This window comes from Candoia aspera, chromosome 9 (assembly GCF_035149785.1).
Source record: "Candoia aspera isolate rCanAsp1 chromosome 9, rCanAsp1.hap2, whole genome shotgun sequence".
In the NCBI taxonomy this organism is placed as follows: Eukaryota; Metazoa; Chordata; class Lepidosauria; order Squamata; family Boidae; genus Candoia; species Candoia aspera.
In genome coordinates this window covers 21654842-21674404 of record NC_086161.1, presented here as the reverse complement: position 1 = coordinate 21674404, position 19563 = coordinate 21654842, and the positions used below count along the sequence as shown (strand labels likewise).

General features: G+C 52.0%; 1 protein-coding gene across 1 annotated transcript in view; it reads left to right on the top strand.

The window, feature by feature from the left end:
- LOC134502859 (uncharacterized) overlaps window positions 1-19563 on the top strand; it is an 87015-nt gene that overhangs the window by 48551 nt on the left and 18901 nt on the right. The window contains exon 8 of the mRNA XM_063311379.1: window positions 12577-12658. Coding sequence (XP_063167449.1) covers window positions 12577-12658 — 82 coding nt within the window. The remainder of the gene's footprint in view (window positions 1-12576; window positions 12659-19563) is intronic.

Genomic DNA, 19563 nt, shown 5'->3' with positions numbered 1-19563 from the left:
GATGATGATGATGATCATTTATTATTTCCCAAAGTGCTGAAGTATTTCAAGCTGCATTCGAAGGGCTGATACATCATGAATGCCAATGAGGATTCTGGATTTCTCTATCTAGGAAATACGAATGACTCTTGGCTTGGCCTGCATTTCCACCTAGCTTAATATTTGAGCTGATTTATCCCAACCTTCTATCCTTGAATTTGCATTCATTCCCAGGATTTGTATCTGAACCCTTTTAAGAAAGTTGAGAGTATTGCCAAGCATGCATAGAATGTCTTGGCCTTGCCCCTAAGTCATTCCCCCTTCCCTGCAAAAGATATTGTCAAAACCCTACTCTAAAGGCTGATGGCTCCCTTTGAGGTGACAATCAGCAAACAAAACCTTCTATGCTTTGGGCATGGGGTACAAGCAGATGATAGATTAGGAAAAGAAAAAGACTGTTTAAGGAGACCAAGAAAACTAGAAGAAGGGGAAGGCAGTGGGAATGATGGATGGATGCGGTCAAAGAAGTTACTGGAATTTCCTTGGATAATTACTAAAGACAGTTCAAGATGGTGAGCGTTTCTTCATCCGGTCACCTGGCTCTATGCCCTTGACTGACTAATCTGGTTTGTTTTGCAGCTGGTCCCGGGAAACATTCCCTTTGTTACAGAAATTGCTATAAATGACCCACAAGGCCATTTCAAGAAAGAGTAATAACCCTTCCATATCTGTGTGTGAGAAGAGACTTCACTTCTAGGCAGTCCAAAAACAGAGAGGGAATGGAGTTTCAGGATTCCAGGACAGTAGTTCCAGCCTCTTGGAGATCTTCCATAAAATAATCTATAAAAGTGCTGCTACGAACTATGCTATCAAATGTGGAGAACAACACAGTGGCCAGCAGGCTGGAAGAAGTCAGTCTGCATACTAATACCAAAGAAGGGAGACTTAACAAAATGCGCAAACTATTGTACAATATCCTTAATTTCACATGCTAGCATAAAAGTGGTTAGGGCCATCCAGCAGAGATTAGAATCCTACATGGAAAAGGAGACGCCAGATATTCAAGATGGCTTTAGAAAAGGCTGAGGAACAAGAGACATTATTGCTGATACATGCTGGATAAATTAGAAAGCCAAAGAATACCAAAAAGAAGTCACTTTGTGCTTCAGTGATTACAGGTAGTCCTCGAGTTACGACAGTGATTGGGACTGGAACTTCCATTGCTAAGCAACACGGTCATAAAACGTGACTTCAAATGACCGCATTGCTTAGTGACAGCAATCCTGACACTCCCTATTCCATCATTAACTGAATTCCACCATTCTTTGGCCAAGGACCCACCCCAATCCAAGCCATTCTGGTCCTCCCAGCCCCGAGCCTCGCTTCTTCCAAGGTAAGGCCTTCACTTCCCCTTCCCTTCCCCCCAACTGCCAATCCCCCATCTCTGCCCTTTTGGCTGCCCTGCACCCTGCCTTGTGGGGTGGCAAGCAGCCCCAAAACTGCATGGCTCTGGGGCTGCTTGCCACGCTGTGGCTCTGGGGCTGCAAGAAGACTGGGCCCCAGCCCAGTCCAGTCCCAGCCAGAGTTGCCTTTGCCACCCTGCATTCCAAGGCCCCTGCCACTCTGCGGTCTGCCGCCCCAGCTGACCTTCACCATCTTCTTGCTCCTGCTGGTGACGAGGCGTGCCTGCCCTGGCCCTTTGCAAGGCAGCTGCTGGCCATACGAGGCCATCTGTCATGAGTAAGGATGGCGAGCAGGGGGCCCCTATCCAGGGGGGAAAACGCATGCGCAGTACTGAGGAATTAAGCAACCATTCAAAGAGACACAGATCAGGCCCGCCTTAGCCTTTGGGTTTATATGTCTGGGTTTTTCCCACGCTTATTCAGTTTGTTAGGATTCTGTTTATGTAGCAGTAATAAACATTAGAGTACTACTCCTCGTCTCAGCATGTGTCTCACTGTTAGGACACCATCTTCCCCATGCTTTGGGAGGAAACCTCCATGTGCAATCTGGGAAGAAAGCTTTGTGTGGCCAGCAGCTGCCTCGGAAAGGACCAGGGCGGGCACGCCTCGTCACTAGCAGGAGCAAGAAGATGGTGAAAGTCAGCGTGGCAGGGGCTGTGGAGTGCAGGTGGCCCAAAGGGCATAGATGGGGGTGGAGGTAGCTGGGTGGGGAGAGTTGAAGCGCCCCTGTGGTTGTAAGTGCAGGTGGGCTGCCAAGTGCCTGAATTTTGATAAATTGATTGATTTGATAAATTGACCGTGGGGGCGCTGCAATGGCCGTAACTTCGGGGACCAGTCTTAAGTCCCTTCATTCAGCACCACTGTGTCATGAGTGCCGTTGAGCTGAAGACATCAGCGCAATGGCACACATGACAATAACAAGGAAACGGGAAGGGGCTCAAGATAAGTAGCCATCAACTTACAAAGACTGAAGGACAAGAGACAATGGCTAAGCGGATCGCGAGGCACACCCAAGCTGTTAGCGCTAACGCAACGGAGATCGCCCAGCTGACAGCAATCACCGGAGGAATAGGGAAACCGATGATGGGCGATCCCGGAACGCCAGCGGGGCCTCGCAACCCCTCACCTACCGGCAGGACAGCGTGTTGGACAAAGGGGGGTGACGTAACCGCGAGTGAGGGGGCGCTGACCGGCGCGGGGTATTTAAACCCCGCACCGGCGCGCTCCTGTCACTCTCAGCTTTTTTCCTATACTGTATCTACACTGCGAATAAACCAGAGCCTGTTTCACGGAATCAGCGTCTGTGCATTACTCGGAGGTAGGCAGCGCATGACATAAAGCTGAGAGTCATAAACTCAGCCTCGCCGAGCCCCACCGGACGATAACGAGCCGCGGGAGGAGTAGACGGCGAGAAGACCAGGAAGATGAGGCCGGCGCGACGCGGACAAGGGGGGCGAGCCGCACGGCAAGAAGCAGAGGAGGACCGATCGAGGCCAGAGGCACCGCGGACTCCCGGAGCCATGGACGCCCACCCGACCCAACCCGAGCCTCAGCTCCAACCCCAAGGGGAGATGGTGACGGAGGCAACCCGGCCACGGGAGGGAGCAACATACCTCCCGAGACCAGCGGAGAACCCCGCGCCCCACATCGCACCCCAGCAACAGGCGTGGAGCGGCAGCCCAACGGCGGTAAGCACGGGGGAGGACGAAGAAGCAACCCAGCAGACGGCGGAGGAAGCGGACCAACGGCCGAGAGAGACTGAACCCCACTGGCAACCCACCCCCGCCGACACACCGACGGAACCGGCCCCAGCGGCGGCGCGGATCGCGGACGAGGACGCACAAGCTAGACTCGCGGCCATGGAGACCCAACTGAAGGAACTCCGGACCATGCTTCAGTCGCTGATGCCCCCCGCGCCGCCCAACGACGTCCCCGCACAGGTCCACACCCCGAGCGAAGCGCCGAACCCCCACGGGCCAAATGAAGGTCAACAAACGGCCCAGGCGGACGACACCACAGGCCGGGAAGCGAGAGGAAGGGGCGCACAAAACGCCCGGGCCCCAAAGGACTTCCCCATCTTCTTTGATGGGAACCCCGCGAAACTGTCGTTCTTTATCACGAACGCCAGGGAGTTCATGGGGAGGCACGGACACTCCTACGACTCCGAAGCGGACAAGATCGCTGCCGTGGCGATCAAACTACAGGACCGGGCGGCGGACTGGTACGTCCAACTGTACGAGTCCAGCTCCCCCGCCCTCGCCAACTTCCCCGCCTTTATCAACGAGATGAAAAGCTACTTCGAGGACCCACTAGCCAAAGTGAGGGCGAAAAGCGCACTCCAAAGACTTAAACAGGGCGCACGCACTGTCCCGGACTACGCCCTCGAGTTCAAAGCCCTCGCGGGGAAGGTCAACGACTGGTCCGAGACCACCCTGCTGGAAATGTTCAAAAGGGGGCTCAACCGCGACGTACTTCAATGGGCCCTCTACCGCGACGACCCAGAAACTCTACACGGGTGGATCCACCTCGCGGGGAAAGCAGAACACGCGCACCGCACCTTCCTCATGACAACTACGGAAGACACGAACGACACCTGCAAAAAGGTACCCGCACCACACGTGGGGACGGCCGGCCCCACATACCCAAGGAAGAAATTTATTCGTGGGCCCCGCAGGAGGTGTGGAAAACTAGGGCACAAGACGGCAGATTGCTTCGCCAACCGACCGCCGACCAGTGTGCCTAAACCCACCTCGAAAACTAGCCCCAAACCACTTAACCCGCCGCTGCCCCCTCATCGCCGAATGACCGGAGCCACAGCGACACCAGAGGAAGGCTGGGACGCCCACTGGGGGGAAGAGGACGACGTAGACCCAGACCAGCCAGCGGGAAACGCTCCCCGCCTGCCCTGAAACGCGTTGCGAGGCAGGTGGTGGGACAGCAGCGCGGACCACCTCGACGGAACGGCGAAAGCTCTGTGATAATGGCGGCAATCAAACTCTCTGCCGGCAACGGAGCCACCACGGCTGCGGCACTAGTGGACTCGGGGTGCTCAAAAAACCTCATCCACCCCGACTTAGTCGCCAAACTCGACCTCCGCTGCTTCCCCCTCCCCACGCCGTTGGCATTCCACCAGCTGGACGGCTCAACAGCGGGAGGGAAACCAGCCACGATGCAAACCGAGCCGGTCACCCTGCAAATGGGCACTCACACCGAACGCACATCGTTCGTCGTCACCCACATCGGACGACCCATTGCAGTCCTGGGAATGCCATGGCTCGCGACAAACAACCCGCGCATCGACTGGGGGACCCGCACCTTCACATTTGGCGACGGCGAGTATCGGGCACCAGTTCCAGCGGGCAGAACCAACCCCACTGTGGGACGAGCAGAGGCGACTACACAGGACAACGCAGCTACCACAGCAGACCTACCAGAACAATACGCCGACTTCTCCGAGGTCTTCGGAGAGGCGGAAGCTGACCAACTACCCCCCCACCGCAAGACGGACTGTCGGATCGACCTGCTGCCCGACGTCCCCTTACCTAGACCGAAGATCTACTCGATGACCCCGAAGGAGATGGCAACCCTCCGGGAGTTCATCGATAAAAACCTAGAGGGGATTCATAGAGCCAGCATGCTCACCGGTCGGAGCCCCCGTCTTATTCCGGGAGAAGAAAGACGGCACCCTACGGCTCTGCACCGACTACCGGGGCCTAAACGCGGCTTCCCTGTCCAACAAATACCCCTTACCCCTGGTGAAAGACATGCTCGCCCACCTGTCCACGGGCAAAGTCTTCTCCAAACTGGACCTTCGCGAGGCGTACTACCGCATCCGAATCAGGGAGGGGGACGAATGGAAGACTGCGTTCAACTGCCCCCTAGGTGCCTTCCAGTACAAAGTGCTGCCGTTCGGACTCGCGGGGGCCCCCGGGGTGTTTATGCAGCTCATCAATGAGGTCCTGCATGAACACCTGTTCAAAGGGGTCCTTGTCTACATAGACGACGTCCTTATCTACACTAAAACACACAAGGAACATGTGACCCTAGTCAGGCAAGTCCTCAACAAACTCAGAAGGGCGCAGCTCTATGCCAAACCCACAAAGTGCGAATTCCATAAAGCGCGCCTAGACTACCTGGGGTACCGAATCTCCGGAGACGGCATTGAAATGGACCCCGCAAAAGTCGAGGTGGTGCTGAACTGGGAACGCCCCCACAACAGACGCCAACTCCAGAGCTTCCTCGGCTTCGCGAATTTTTACAGGTCATTCGCCCGGGGGTTCGCAGAGATAGCCCTCCCCCTAACGGACCTCCTCAAAACCAAAGGGGTGGGGGACACCCGACGCGCCAAGAACCCGGGCACAGTATTGAATTGGACTCCCGCGTGCCAGACCGCATTCAACAAGTTGAAAGCGCTGTTCACCACGGAGCCAATCCTCGTGCACCCGGACCCAGAACGGCCGTTCGTGGTCCAAGCCGACGCCTCAGACTTCTCCCTGGGGGCCATCCTACTCCAAAAGGACCCCACAGGACTCCTGAAACCATGCGCCTACCTGTCGAGGAAATTTTCTGAGACAGAAAGGCGATGGCACGTCTGGGAGAAAGAAGCCTTCGTGGTAAAATCGGCGCTAGAAACATGGAGACACCTACTCGAGGGAGCCACCCAACCATTCGAGGTCTGGACCGACCACCGGAACCTCGAGGCCCTCCGAACGCCCAGACGCCTCAGCCCAAAACAGGTCCAATGGGCCCAATTCTTCAGCCGCTTCAACTTCCAGCTGAAGTTCATGCCGGGTAAAAAGAACTTCCTGGCCGACGCCCTTTCCCGACTGCCCCAAGACGAAGAGCCCGCCCCAGACACCATTGGGACGGTCCTATCCGCCTCTCAACTGGGGATGGCCGTGACCACCCGGAGCGGCGCTCGGAGGCAGCTCGACTCTACGGCGCAACCGACGGCGGGACAACCTGTGACCAGACGACGCCAACCGCAACTACCAGGGGGGATACGCACGGACCTCGCCGCCGCCCTCAAAACCGACCCCTGGTTCCTGGCAACCCCCAACAAGGTAACGATGGCACAGGACCTGGCATGGGGGGAAGGCAGAATCTATGTCCCGGACTCGCAACGTCAAGCGATCTTGCATAGATCCCACGACGCCAAGCAAGCGGGACACTTTGGGTTCCTTAAGACCCTACACCTAACAAGGCGTCAATTCTGGTGGCCCGCGCTAAGACGAGACGTGAAAGCATACGTAGCGTCCTGCCCAACGTGCGCCAGGGCCAAACGGGCACCAGGCAAACCCGCGGGGCTTTTACAACAGGTGGCAGAACCCTCCCGCCCATGGGAGGAAATCTCCATGGATTTTATAGTAGACCTCCCACCCAGCCAGAAGAAAACGGCCATTTGGGTGGTGAAGGAGTATTTCTCGAAACAGGCCCACTTCATCCCCTGCACGTCGGTCCCGTCCGCACAACAACTAGCCAAACTCTTCCTCATCCACGTGTACAGGTTACACGGATGTCCCGCACGTGTGGTGACCGACAGGGGCACACAGTTCACTTCTAAATTCTGGCGGGCCTTCCTAAAGCTGACGGGGACCCAACAGGCCCTATCCACTGCCTGGCACCCCCAGACGGACGGAGCCACAGAGGTCCTCAATGCCACCCTAGAGCAATTCATACGCTCATATACCAACTATCATCAAGACGACTGGGCCGAACTGCTCCCGTTCGCCGAAGTCGCATACAACAACGCCGTCCACACGAGCACGGGGAAAACTCCGTTCGAGGTAGTCTCGGGGTGCGACTTCGTCCCCATACCGGAGCTACCACAACCCCCGGAACCCCAGGTGGACGCTAGCGACTGGGGACGGAAGATTGCGGAATCGTGGCCAATAATCACAGCAGCGCTGAAGGATGCACAGGCGGCCTACAAAGAGCAGGCCGACAAGCACCGGCGCCAACAACCGACGTTCCAGGCGGGGGATATGGTCTACCTATCCACCAAATTCCTAAAGTCACCCCAACCCTCGAAAAAACTGGGGCCTAAGTACATCGGGCCGTTCCGAGTCATGCAGATAGTGAACCCGGTGGCAATACGCTTGGACCTGCCACACAACCTACGGAGACTCCACCCGGTGTTCCACACCAGCCTCCTGAAACCAGCAACCACCTCTCGATGGCACCCAAGCACGCCACTGCCCTCACCGGTGATGATCGACAGGCAACATCACTTTGACGTAAGGGACATACTCGACTCTCGCAGGCAACGGGGAACTTTACACTATTTGGTCAGGTGGAAACACTTCCCCCACCCAGAATGGGTGGCGGCGCACAACGTTAACGCGCCTGACCTGACCCGGGCTTTTCACCGGGCATACCCCGACAAGCCAAAACCAAGACTAGCAAACCGTCACCTGCATAACCCCTCCCCCGCGGGCCCCCCCGCCTACCGTGCCCCAAGGGAAAGGGCCCCCCCAAGCCCGCGACTTGGGTGGACCTCCCCCCCCCGGGACTCACCCCCCCCCCCCGCCCCGGGCCCACGAGGCAGTAACAAGCGGTCGCCAGCACCCTTCCCCCGCCCCGGGCCCACGGGGGAGTGGCAAGCAAGTCAACAGTGCATCCTGGGGGCAACGCCCAGGAGCACACATAACAAAGGCGACGCACTTAGAATAAAAAATAAGGGCCCTACCTGGAGCTGATAAGCACCCGACCAGCCACGCCTCTCTCCTCGTCGAACTGAGCCAAACAAACAGGGTGTGGCCGGAGCATGCGCACGCCCAGGGTGTGACCTGGGCATGCGCACTAAGAACACACCCTAGAGAGACACGTGGTAGAGGGCGGAACAAAGGGAGGGGCGAAAAACACTCCGGCGGGAAATTCAAAAAAAAAAAAAACCATTTTGACAGCTCTCCTGGTAAAAAAAAAAAACCAGAAAACCGGGGGGGGGCACTATTCGGACAGGGGGCAGTATGTCATGAGTGCCGTTGAGCTGAAGACATCAGCGCAATGGCACACATGACAATAACAAGGAAACGGGAAGGGGCTCAAGATAAGTAGCCATCAACTTACAAAGACTGAAGGACAAGAGACAATGGCTAAGCGGATCGCGAGGCACACCCAAGCTGTTAGCGCTAACGCAACGGAGATCACCCAGCTGACAGCAATCACCGGAGGAATAGGGAAACCGATGATGGGCGATCCCGGAACGCCAGCGGGGCCTCGCAACCCCTCACCTACCGGCAGGACAGCGTGTTGGACAAAGGGGGGTGACGTAACCGCGAGTGAGGGGGCGCTGACCGGCGCGGGGTATTTAAACCCCGCACCGGCGCGCTCCTGTCACTCTCAGCTTTTTTCCTATACTGTATCTACACTGCGAATAAACCAGAGCCTGTTTCACGGAATCAGCGTCTGTGCATTACTCGGAGGTAGGCAGCGCATGACACACTGTAACTTCAAATGGTTGCTGAACAAATGGTTGTTAAGCGAGGACTACCTGTATAGAAGGGCTTTCAATTGTGTTGACCATATCAAGCTGTGGAATATGCTTAGGAAAATGGGAACTGCAGAACATCTCATTGTCTTTCTGCAAAAGCTGTATGCCGGTCAGGAAGCCAGGGTATGGACAGAACATGGCAAAAGGGTCTGGCTCCAGGTCAGCAAAGAAGACACAGTTGTAAACTGTCCCCTGATCTATTCAAGCTTTATGTGGAATACTGTATACATTGAGGGAAGCCGGACTGGAAGAAGGTGAGTGTGGTTTTAAAGTTGGAGGAAGAAACGTCAATAACCTGTTCTATGCTGGTGATATTACTCTGGTAACTGAAAATGCAAATCATCTGCAGGCTCTGGGAATAAAAGTCAAAGAGCCCAGTGAAAAAATGGAACTACCATTCAATATAAAGAAGACCAAATTAGTGTCAACAGGTGCAGCAATCAGCCTTGGAATTGACAATGAAGATACCAACGTGGCAGAGAGCTTCTGTGTTTTAGGATCAAATATCAGGAGAACCAGCAATCAAGAAATGTGCCATAGGGTACAATGGACACTTTTCATTATAGAGGAGCAATGAAAGCCTTGGAAAAGATATCCAGATGCCATGGTGTGTCTACCTCCACAAAGACTGGAATTGTTCTGGCAGTGGTTTTCCCTGTGATGTTTGATGGATGTGAAAGTTGGACTTTGAAGAACCAGGACAGGCACTTTTGAACTCTGGTGTTGGAGAAGACTCCTGAGAATACCATGGACAGCCAAGGGAACGAACAAAAGACTCCTCAAACAAATCAACCCAGAGTTCTTACTCAAGGCACAAATGACCAGGCTCAAATTATCATATTTTGGACACAGTAAATGAAGTTCCAGTTTGGTGTAGTGGTCAAGGCATCAGGGTAGAAACTGGGAGACTTTGAGTTCTAGTCCTTCCTTGGGCACAAAGCCAGCTGGGTGATCCTGGGCCAGTCCCTTTCTCTCAGCCCTGGGAAGGAGACAATGGCAAACCCCTTCTGAAAAACCTTGCCAAGAAAACTGCAGGGACTTGTCCGGGCAGTCTCCGGACACGATTGAACAGATTAAAAAAATAATAATAATAAAGATTCAGTTCTACAGAGAAGTCCGCAATGCTAGGAAAGGTGGAAGGAAAGAGGAGAAATGGGTGTACTGTTGGGAGAGCTGAAGGATGTCTGGGGGACAGATCAGGAGGACAATCTGAATATGCGGTTGCAGAGTAAGGACTGACTGACTGCATGTCCTCATCAAGCATAAGAAGGCTAAATAATTTTCTGTGTTCGACCTGAATATTTGTAATTAGACACAATTATTACAGAACTGATACTATTACAAATTACAGTGTTCGTAATATTATTACAAATATTGCCAGCTTCTTTTGACCATCCAAACAGCTAGCTAAATTCTGCCTTCCTGAAAGTTGCCACCCCTTGGAGAATTGGGGACGTTTGACAGCATTTTGAGACTTAGCTCCCTGCCTTTATTTTCAGGCTTCTGCTTGGCTTTTAAAATCTTTTTAAGCCATCACTTAGTTTTCCTTTCTTCCTTTGCTTTTTCATTTGCTTTCTCTCCCTGAACACACACACACACACACACACACCCTTCACTGCCACAGTTTAATGTATTTGGCATCCATCCATTTTTCTTCTCTCCCATACACCTTCATGATGATGGCTTCGCCAAGGAACAGGCTGCCAACTTAATGGGATTCATGCCGCCAACCTGCCTGGCCACCTTGATCCAAGGTGGTGGACCTGGAGGGTCAGTGGCCCTGCCGCTCTTCTCTGCCCCTGTCCAAATTATTTGGACAGGATGGTTGCACCTCCCTTTCCAAGCCAGGCCTAAGCTGGGTCTCCCCCTCTGGTGTGTGTGAAAATGGAGCTGCCTAATTGTTTCAATTGTGCTAAAAGAGGCGCCCAGGTAGTAAATCATAGAGCCAGGCTTGCTGGCAGCCAAGGAGGAGGCCCACTCCAGATGCAGTTAACTACTGCCTAGCAAGAGCATTTCAGCACCACCGTGTCAGTTCAAGCATCAGGATGCAAGAGGGATCTGGAAAGAGCCCCTCAGGGCAGACAGCCCTGGCATAAATGTTGTTTTGACACTGGCAACTTGAAAGAAGGTTCCAAGTGCAGCTCTGATCAAAGAAAGGGAATCTCTTCTGGAGGATCTGGACGGGTGTCTAGCCTTAAGCAGGGACCGGCAGCTTTTGAAGGCTCCCTTCTGGGGATGGAAGAGTGGGGAGGGACCACTGTCTTCTGGAGGGGAGAGAAGGTGGAGTTTAGCACCCTGGTAGATGGCAGCTCTTGACCCACATTGATCTGCTGGGCAGTTCTCTATATGCCCCATTCAAGTGTGTGTGTGGGGGGGTGGGGAGCAGGGAGGGTTAATCATAAAACGAGCAACCCAGGGAAGAAGACTTGAATCAATGCGTCCTGCAACCCTCACCAGTCAAATTGCATTTTTTTTTTAAAAAATGGTTTTTGATAGGCAGGATGAGGTGACTGGAAATTATCTGAGCAAAGACATTCCGGGGAGAATTTAGGAATAGGGGCAAGGGGTGGGAGTTTGGCTTCTGCACCACCACCACCCCACTGAATATACAAGCTCTCTGCCCACCCTCCCCTCTGCTTCATTCGATCAGGTGTTAGCAGATCCCCAGCTGGTTTCTGCCCTCGCACCTCCCGGGGTCCCTGGAAAGGTAGAATTCTGGCTCCAGTTGGGAAGGTCCCAGATTGGGGAATTTCCCCAAGTAAAAATAAGCACATCCAGATAGAGGACTGTGCTAAAACATTTGCTCTGCCATGCTGGATCTGAGCGTTATAAATAATAATTCTCCTATTGCTACTTTTGGGAGATGGTAACTGTTCAGGATCATGGAGAAAATCTGTCTCTGTGGTCACCTAAGAGTTGACACCGACTTGATGGTACATAATAAATCAGGACTGTTTAGGATCATTCACTTGTGACTGCACAGTGTGTAGGTTGTCTCTTGGGATCTCATGGCTGGGTGAGATCTGCATCTAAATGGGTAAACTGATTCTGGCAGGAGCTGTACCTGCAAGGCAATGGCAGATGGCAAGCAACTTGCCTCCGGGGTGTGGCCAGGAGAGAATTCACCACACTTGCAGGTCACTGCTTGAAGCTGTAACAGTCAGGGCTCCAAGTGTGCAATTATATAGCTCAGCCGTCTGTGACCCGGTGCGCGCTCATCATCCTCAGCCAGCATGTTTATTATGGGGATGAGCACAGCCTCCTGTGTTTGCACATCACCTCTGTAAGCAAGACTGCTTGTGGTTTTTATAGCGTTCAGAAGTGCTCTAGCTCATGTGAAAAACAGAGGCATGGGGCAAATCCTGTCTTAGGAGCAACAAAATGCCTCAAAGGGTGGGCCAGCCCTGCTTTCTAAGATAGTCGGCGTCATTACCGTTTTCTTGCAACTGTGGGGCTTGGGCTGATGTTGAGTGGCCTTCCCTCCTGTGGCCTGGTACATTTACAGCCAAAGTGAGATTTAGCCCTCAAATTCCCTGACTGCAGGACATACTCTTCACCCCCACAACTGTTGGGGTGAATGGATGATGGGATGCTCCCTGATGTCTTCCTCACGTACATTGATGCTCTGCATTTCTTTTGCAGTTGATGTCTTTGAACCCAGATGTCTCGGCAGATGCTTTCAAGGCTCTCTGGGAAATCAGCACTTATCAGATCCTCTCTTCCGGTCAGTTGGGAGTGATGAAAGGGCAGGGTGGAAGGAATTGTGTTTGCAAGAAAAAGGGGAGAGATTTAGTCTGCAGAAAGAGTATACAGGTAGTCCTCACTTAATGACCATTCATTTAGTGATGGTTCAGACTTACAACGATGCTGAAAAAAATGACATACAACTGGTGCTCACACTTACGACCATTGCAGCGGCCCCATGATCATGTGATCACAATTTGGGCTCTTGGCAACCGGTTCGCATTTATGACTGTTGCAGCTTCCTGTGGTCACATGATCACCATTTTCGACCTTCCCGGCCAGCTTCTGGCAAGCCGGATCAGTGGGGAACCACGTGATTTGCTTAACGATCACGTGGTTTGGTTAATGACCGGCACAAAGAAGGTCCTAAAAATCAGGTCAGATTTGCTTAATGACCACTTCTCTCAGCAACTGAAATTGCAGACTCAATTGTGGTCATTAAGCAAGGACTACCTGTACATCCTTCAGACCACTTTGATGCTTTGTTTTGCTCTGTGTCAGCCTATGCTGAATCCAAGGATTGTTTCATATTTTGCACCACACTTTGTTCAGGACTTCTTCAGCATGATGGTGATAGGATGTCTGGGGAAGGGGATTATGGGAGGAGGACCTGCTGCTCCCTCCCATAATCCCCTTCCCCAGCTGTCCTATAACCATCATGCTGAAGAAGGCTTCTGAGCGATGTATTATACAGCAGCCATGGGATGCCGGCTTCTGCCATCGGATGTCAAGCCCTGCTTGCTGTGCCTTTCTGAGAATCCCTTCAGAGCACCCAATGTGGAGCTGTTGGTAGCAGGCTGGACTGGCAGGGTGACGGGCCTTGGTCCCAGCTGGCCACCAGATCCAGGCCACCGCTTGAAGTGGTTGCTGAGCTTTGCCGCACGGGCAGGCTGGCCCTAGGCCAAGTCCGCCACTCTATTTAATATATATACTGTATATAACTGCCCAGAGTCGCTCTTTGAGTGAGATGGGCAGTGACGAAATTTGAAATGTAAATAAATGAATAAATATTTAAGGAGGAAGAGTGAGGAAGAGCCCGCTCTGCAAGAGGGCAGGTGCCCTAGGAGGCTGAAATGGCAGGGCGTTAGGGATTGGCTTTTGCTGACTCGCCAGACCCATGAATTTTCTCACATAGGTTTCAATGTCAGGAAGCACCTCTTTCCACTTTTTCACTCTTTTTAGGGAATCGGCTTATTTTAGCAGGCATCTTATTGGTGTCCTCCACTCTTTTTCTGTTCGTTTCAAGCTTTGAGGGCGGAGGAGAAAAGGAAGAAGAAAATCAAATAGACATCCAATCTGGGAAAAGAGGTGAAGGGATCCTAATCTTCTGCCAGCTGCATCTGTGCCTTCTTCTCCTTAGCAATTAACTGTGGTGCAGCAAATGAGAACCAGGATTGCAAGCGGGGAAGGGACAGGAGGAGTCAGTGAGGTTCCGCATACCTGCTTTTTTGCTTTTGGGCACAGAAGAGTAATAAGGGAGGTACAAGAAGGTTTTCCTGGGTCACAGGAAGGCTCTTCAGCAAAGATTTATTTCTTTATTTGCTCCTTTATGCCTTCAAGCCAGTTTTGACTCCTGGCAATTGCACGGACAAGTCCCTGCTGTTCTCTTGGCAACATTTTCAGGAATGGTTTGCCGTTGCCTCCTTCCCGGGGCTGGGAGAGAGGGACCGGCCCAAGGTCACCCGGCTGGGTTCGTGGCAAAGCCAGGACTAGAGCTCATGGTCTGGCCTCCTGGTTCCTAGCCTGGTGCCGTCACCCCAGACTGGCTCTCTGAGAAATGTTCAGTGGTTTATCTGCCTAATCAGAAACTCTGCCCTGAGCAAATCTGGACTATTCCTACATCTTTGTGTAAGAAATCTGTTCCTTGATGCAGGCGGCTATTAACGCCTTCCTCTGGTCTTGCTCTGTAGCTTCAGAGCCCAAGTGAGCCGCAGGTTTTTGCCAGGCAGAGCTGTAGCGTTGTTGCAACTTCTCAAACTTCTCATTCTGCGGATGGCAGCCTTAGTCTCGAGAGCCATGTGCAATTCCCAGACCCATCTTTTTATAGACCATCACCACGCACACGCAGGCACCACGACTGCTGAAAATTGGCAGCACAGTTGCTGCTATTTTGAGATGGGAAACACATGGAACTGTAGAAGTCCTAAAATAGCTTAACGTCGTTTGGGGAAAAAAAAGCAAAAAAGCAAGAACCCTTCTGTGCCCTCCCCCAGTTCCACAAAGAAGCAAATTATCTTCCTCTGTGGGTGTGAAATGGCTCATTCTGCGATGTGGCCCACAGCACCCTCTCCTTCCCTCGAAAGCATTAACGCGCAGACCACACAGCAAGGTCTACACGCTTCACACATTAAAAATCAGTTGGAGCTTTGATCGCACCATCACAGCCACCATCTTGACTTTTTTGGCCATACCCTGTGGACACCCCTGAGACCCCAGATGCCCAACCACTCAGCCACTTAATTGTGCAACAGCTTGAACAATGAAATGGTGTTTCCTTTGCTAACCGCCCCCTCCTCAAATCTTGCTGTTTATTCCAAATCGTTTGGGCCAAACCAAAAAGTTTCTGGAATCCGCAGTACTGGTAGTCCTCACCTAATGACCATTTGTTTAGTGACAGTTTGGATTTAGGATGGTGCTGAAAAAGCTGACTTGCAACTGGTCCTCACGCTTATGACCGTTGCAGCATCCCCGCGGTCACATGATCACGATTGGGGCGCTTGGCAACCAGTTCGTATTTGTGACCATCACAACATCCCGGGGTCATGTGATCGCCATTTTTTACCTTCCCAGCCAGATTCTGGCAAGCAAAATCAATGTGGAACTGTGTGGTTTGCTTAACGACCATGTGGTTTGCTTAACAACTGCAATGATTCGCTTAACAACTGCTGCAAAAAAGGTCATAAAGTTGGGTCAGATTCACTTAATGACCGCTTCACCTAGCAACCGAAATTCTGGTCCCAATTGTGGTCATTAAGCAAGGATTACTTGTAAGGGCTTAGAAATGTCTCTCTCCAGGCCATACGCAGAAGCTAATCAGACTGACGGTTAAATCTGGCTGTAGCGCTTGTGAACCTGCCTGTCTTCCTGCACAGCTGAGGGCAGCAGCCTTGCAAACATATGTCTGTCTCTCCTGATTTTTTTTGCCTCTGCTCTCTGCCTCTCAGCGTCTGCTATCTGAAGTGGCAGCCTCGTTATTTCTAATTGCTGAGCCTGGCCTGAGTTCACGGAATTGCACCCCTGAAGGAAGGACCAGCCATGCCAGCCCTTTCACGATCCCTTGATGCTGAACCTCCCACACCAAACCTGCTTTTGGTGAAATAGTTCGGAACTTGAAGGTGCTGGAGAATCTCCCGTTTTTAACAGGCTTTGTAGATCTCTCCCAACTAGAAATCTGGAAGGCTCCTTGGAGAAAGGAGACTCTTGGGATCTTTAACAGAATTCTCAGGATCTTTACTAATCGGCGCCTTACAGATTTCTCTGGGACTGTAGGTGCGATGATGGTTAAAGATACACAACACTGAATGTTTGATTTTAGAGCTGGGCTACCTTTAGTTGTGAAGCTGTCTCATCAAACTTTTGCCCTTGTTGAAGAACTGATGATCAGTGAAAAGTACATTATGGTCAGTCTATTAATGCAGCAGGGAATGATATTAAAGGCAAAACTGAAATACTTTGGCCACATAATGAGAAGACCGGACACCCTGGAGAAGATGCTGATGCTTGGGAGAGTGGAGGGCAAAAGGAAGAGGGGCCGACCAAGGGCAAGGTGGATGGATGATATTCTAGAGGTGACGGACTCGTCCCTGGGGGAGCTGGGGGTGGTGACGACCGACAGGAAGCTCTGGCGTGGGCTGGTCCATGAAGTCACGAAGAGTCAGAAGCGACTAAACGAATAAACAACAAAATTAATGCAAGTAAGGAACAACTTTTCTATTGATTTCTCTCTTTTTTTCCCCAAATAGGTCTGGAATTTTATTTTTAATAAAGATGCTGAGCTCTTGTCCCTGGCTAGGGAGAAATGTGTTCCATCCCAACTTGTTATGAATTTACCACGTTCACTTCAAGTAGAATTAAAATGCATGTGTGCACCCAAACGTTTTTAAAACTTCTGCAGTGTGTTCGCAGACTAAGAAAGCATGCAACAACTCATCTCTTAGATTTAAACACACATAAATATACATAGGATGGACCAATGCACGCAGTTTTCTGCAGAGTTAAAAATGTCCAGTAATTTGTATTGATTGATCCTTGTCCCGTTCCATCCATGTGCCTCGTATGTCTTGATTTTATGAGCGGCTTTATATATTTATATTTATATTTATATCCCGCCTTTATTATTTTTATAAATAACTCAAGGATGTGAACATACCAAATACTCCTTCCTCCTATTTTCCCCACAACAGCAACCCTGTGAGGTGAGTTGGGCTGAGAGTGAGGGACTGGCCCAAGGTCACCCAGCCGGCTTCCACGCCTAAGGCGGGACTAGAACTCTCAGCCTCCTGGTTTCTAGCCTGTTGCCTTAACCACTAGACCAAACTGGCTCTCTACTTAAATCTGTTTGAGCCAGGTATTGATTCTCTCAGCAGCCTGCTAGTTCTCTTTCCCCAAGCTTTTTAATAAAGTGAATAGAAGTGATAGGAGACAGTAAATTCAGGCTGACATCTCAGACCCGTGTCCTGGCAGAAGGTAACAGCTGCTGGCATCTCCTCCCCATCTCCTTTGTCAGATCTGTTTGCTTGATGTCACCTGTCATCGCTCCTCCCCTGGGCTGCATGGATCTGTGCCACTTCCTCAGTGCTGCTGGCAACTGCTTTAAGACCCCTTCCCCTTTGAGGACCCCACAATGTGATCTGGTGTCCACCTCTGCTGGGCTGCAGCTGTGCCTGCCGCCAGAGGTGGACCTGCCCGCTACAAAGCTCCCTGGATAAAAGAGTGCTATTGTGTGCTCCGGCTGCTTCTGGCACAGATGGCCGCAGGGAGGAAGCTTAGCTTTGGTCCTAATGAAGTGGAGGAGGCCCCCGGGCAGGGCAGCGAATGTAATCCAGGGCTTCTGTGCAGCTGCTGGAAGATCGGTCCGGGGTGTGAGAAGCCACAGCAGAGAAGCTCTTTGTCTGGCTCGGCTGCTGACTGGCAGGGTGGGAAAGATGCTGTTGGGTCACCTTGGAGGCATTTTGGGTGAAAAAAGTCCTAACAGATTAGCTGTACAGGTAGTCCTCACTTAACGACCACAATAGGGACTGGAAACCGTTAAATGGTGTGGTCATTAAGTGAGTCACCACATGACTGGAGCCAATTTTACGACAATTTTTACGACAGTCGTTAAGTGGATCACTGTGGTCATTAAGTGAATCCAGCTTCCACAATTGACTTTTTTTCCAGAAACAAGCAAAATAGGTCAGAAATCGCAATCACATGACCACAGGACACCGCAACTGTTTGTAAATATAATCCGGCTGCCAAGTGCCCAAATTGCAATCATGTGACTGCAGGGGGGGTGCGACATTTTGCGACAGTCGTAAGCGTGAGTACAGTTTGTAAAGCGCTTTTTCTGAGGCTGTTGTAACTTCGGACCATTGTTCAATGAATGGTTGTTAAGTGAGGACTACCTGTAGCTTCAGGGGCCTCTTTGCCTGTGGCAGGAGGGTAAATCTGCAGCTTGACTTTCAAGACCACCCTGTCAAGTCCTGAATCAGCTGTTGGGTCTTACCCATCCACGAAGGCTTCGGGCCAGGATGGCAGCCATCCACTAATAGTTCACCCTCTGTAAAGCAAAGCATCTTGCAAGCGTGTTGCCCACCACGGTCATTTCCCCGTTTGAAATGAACCGGTTCCAAAAATGCAACTGCGGGGGACAAAGGACAGATCTGGTTAGCTCTGGAGAAGAGCAGGAGGAGTGGGAATCTCAGCAGATACAGGGTTACTGGTCCGGGTGAACTTCTGATCCTGGGAAGTAAACAATTGCTTGGCTTCCAATCTTCCCCATGGGCTGTTGTTGGCATAGGAACTTAGGACTCCTAGCAAAATGCTTGCCTGGTGTGATGGTCTGTGGGAATGACCCTGGGAGACAGGAGAAAGAGCCACGGCCTAGACAGCTGGCGTTCAGAAAGTATCTCAGCCCACAGAAGGAAAAGGGGGCATGGGAAGCATTTCAGAAGGGGCCTTCCCTAGTTTTCCAGAAAGTAAAAGGAGAGGAGGGGAGAAAGGCTTTCAGACATGTAAGGTTCTGTCAATGTAACCTTACAGTAAAAATCAGAGTTAGTGCTCATGGTTGTGCTTCTTGTCTGGACTACCTCGAAGGGCTAACATCCATCTTGTCCACACCCCAAGTACCTCGCTAGGATTGAAACCCTCACCAAGCCAGTCTTATGGTTCTTACTAACTAATGTTTGATAACACAACACTGAGCGAGTGCAAAAGGCTTGCTCTAGGCCACACCTAGCTTAGTCGGCGGCAGAATCTGAACATAAGCCTCCAACGCAGCTGCAAAGCTGTCACCGGGCAACAGCTGAGCACACAGTTCCTGCTGTCCAGGAGCCAGGAGAGTGGGTGGGTCAGAGCGAGGGAAGCTGGACAGGAACAGAGATGCCACATTGCTCCTTTGGAGAGGAAAGTGAACATCTGGCACGAATCAGCTCTTGGAAGGCCGTGGAGCAAGGAACATTAAGAGGGTTGGAAGTGAGCGTGAGCGAGGTTAAAGGCTGAGCGTGGGAGTTGCCAGGGGAAGGAAGGAAGGGAAGGACAGAGGGCAGCCCCTGTTTCCTGCCTTGGTCTGTGAGGGGAGACCCAGATGATCCCAGGTGTTAGGACGCAGAACTCCTGCGTCATCACGGATGCCTGCTGTCCCTCACGGGGGATGCACAGCCCTAGCACCACCCTACGCCCTGC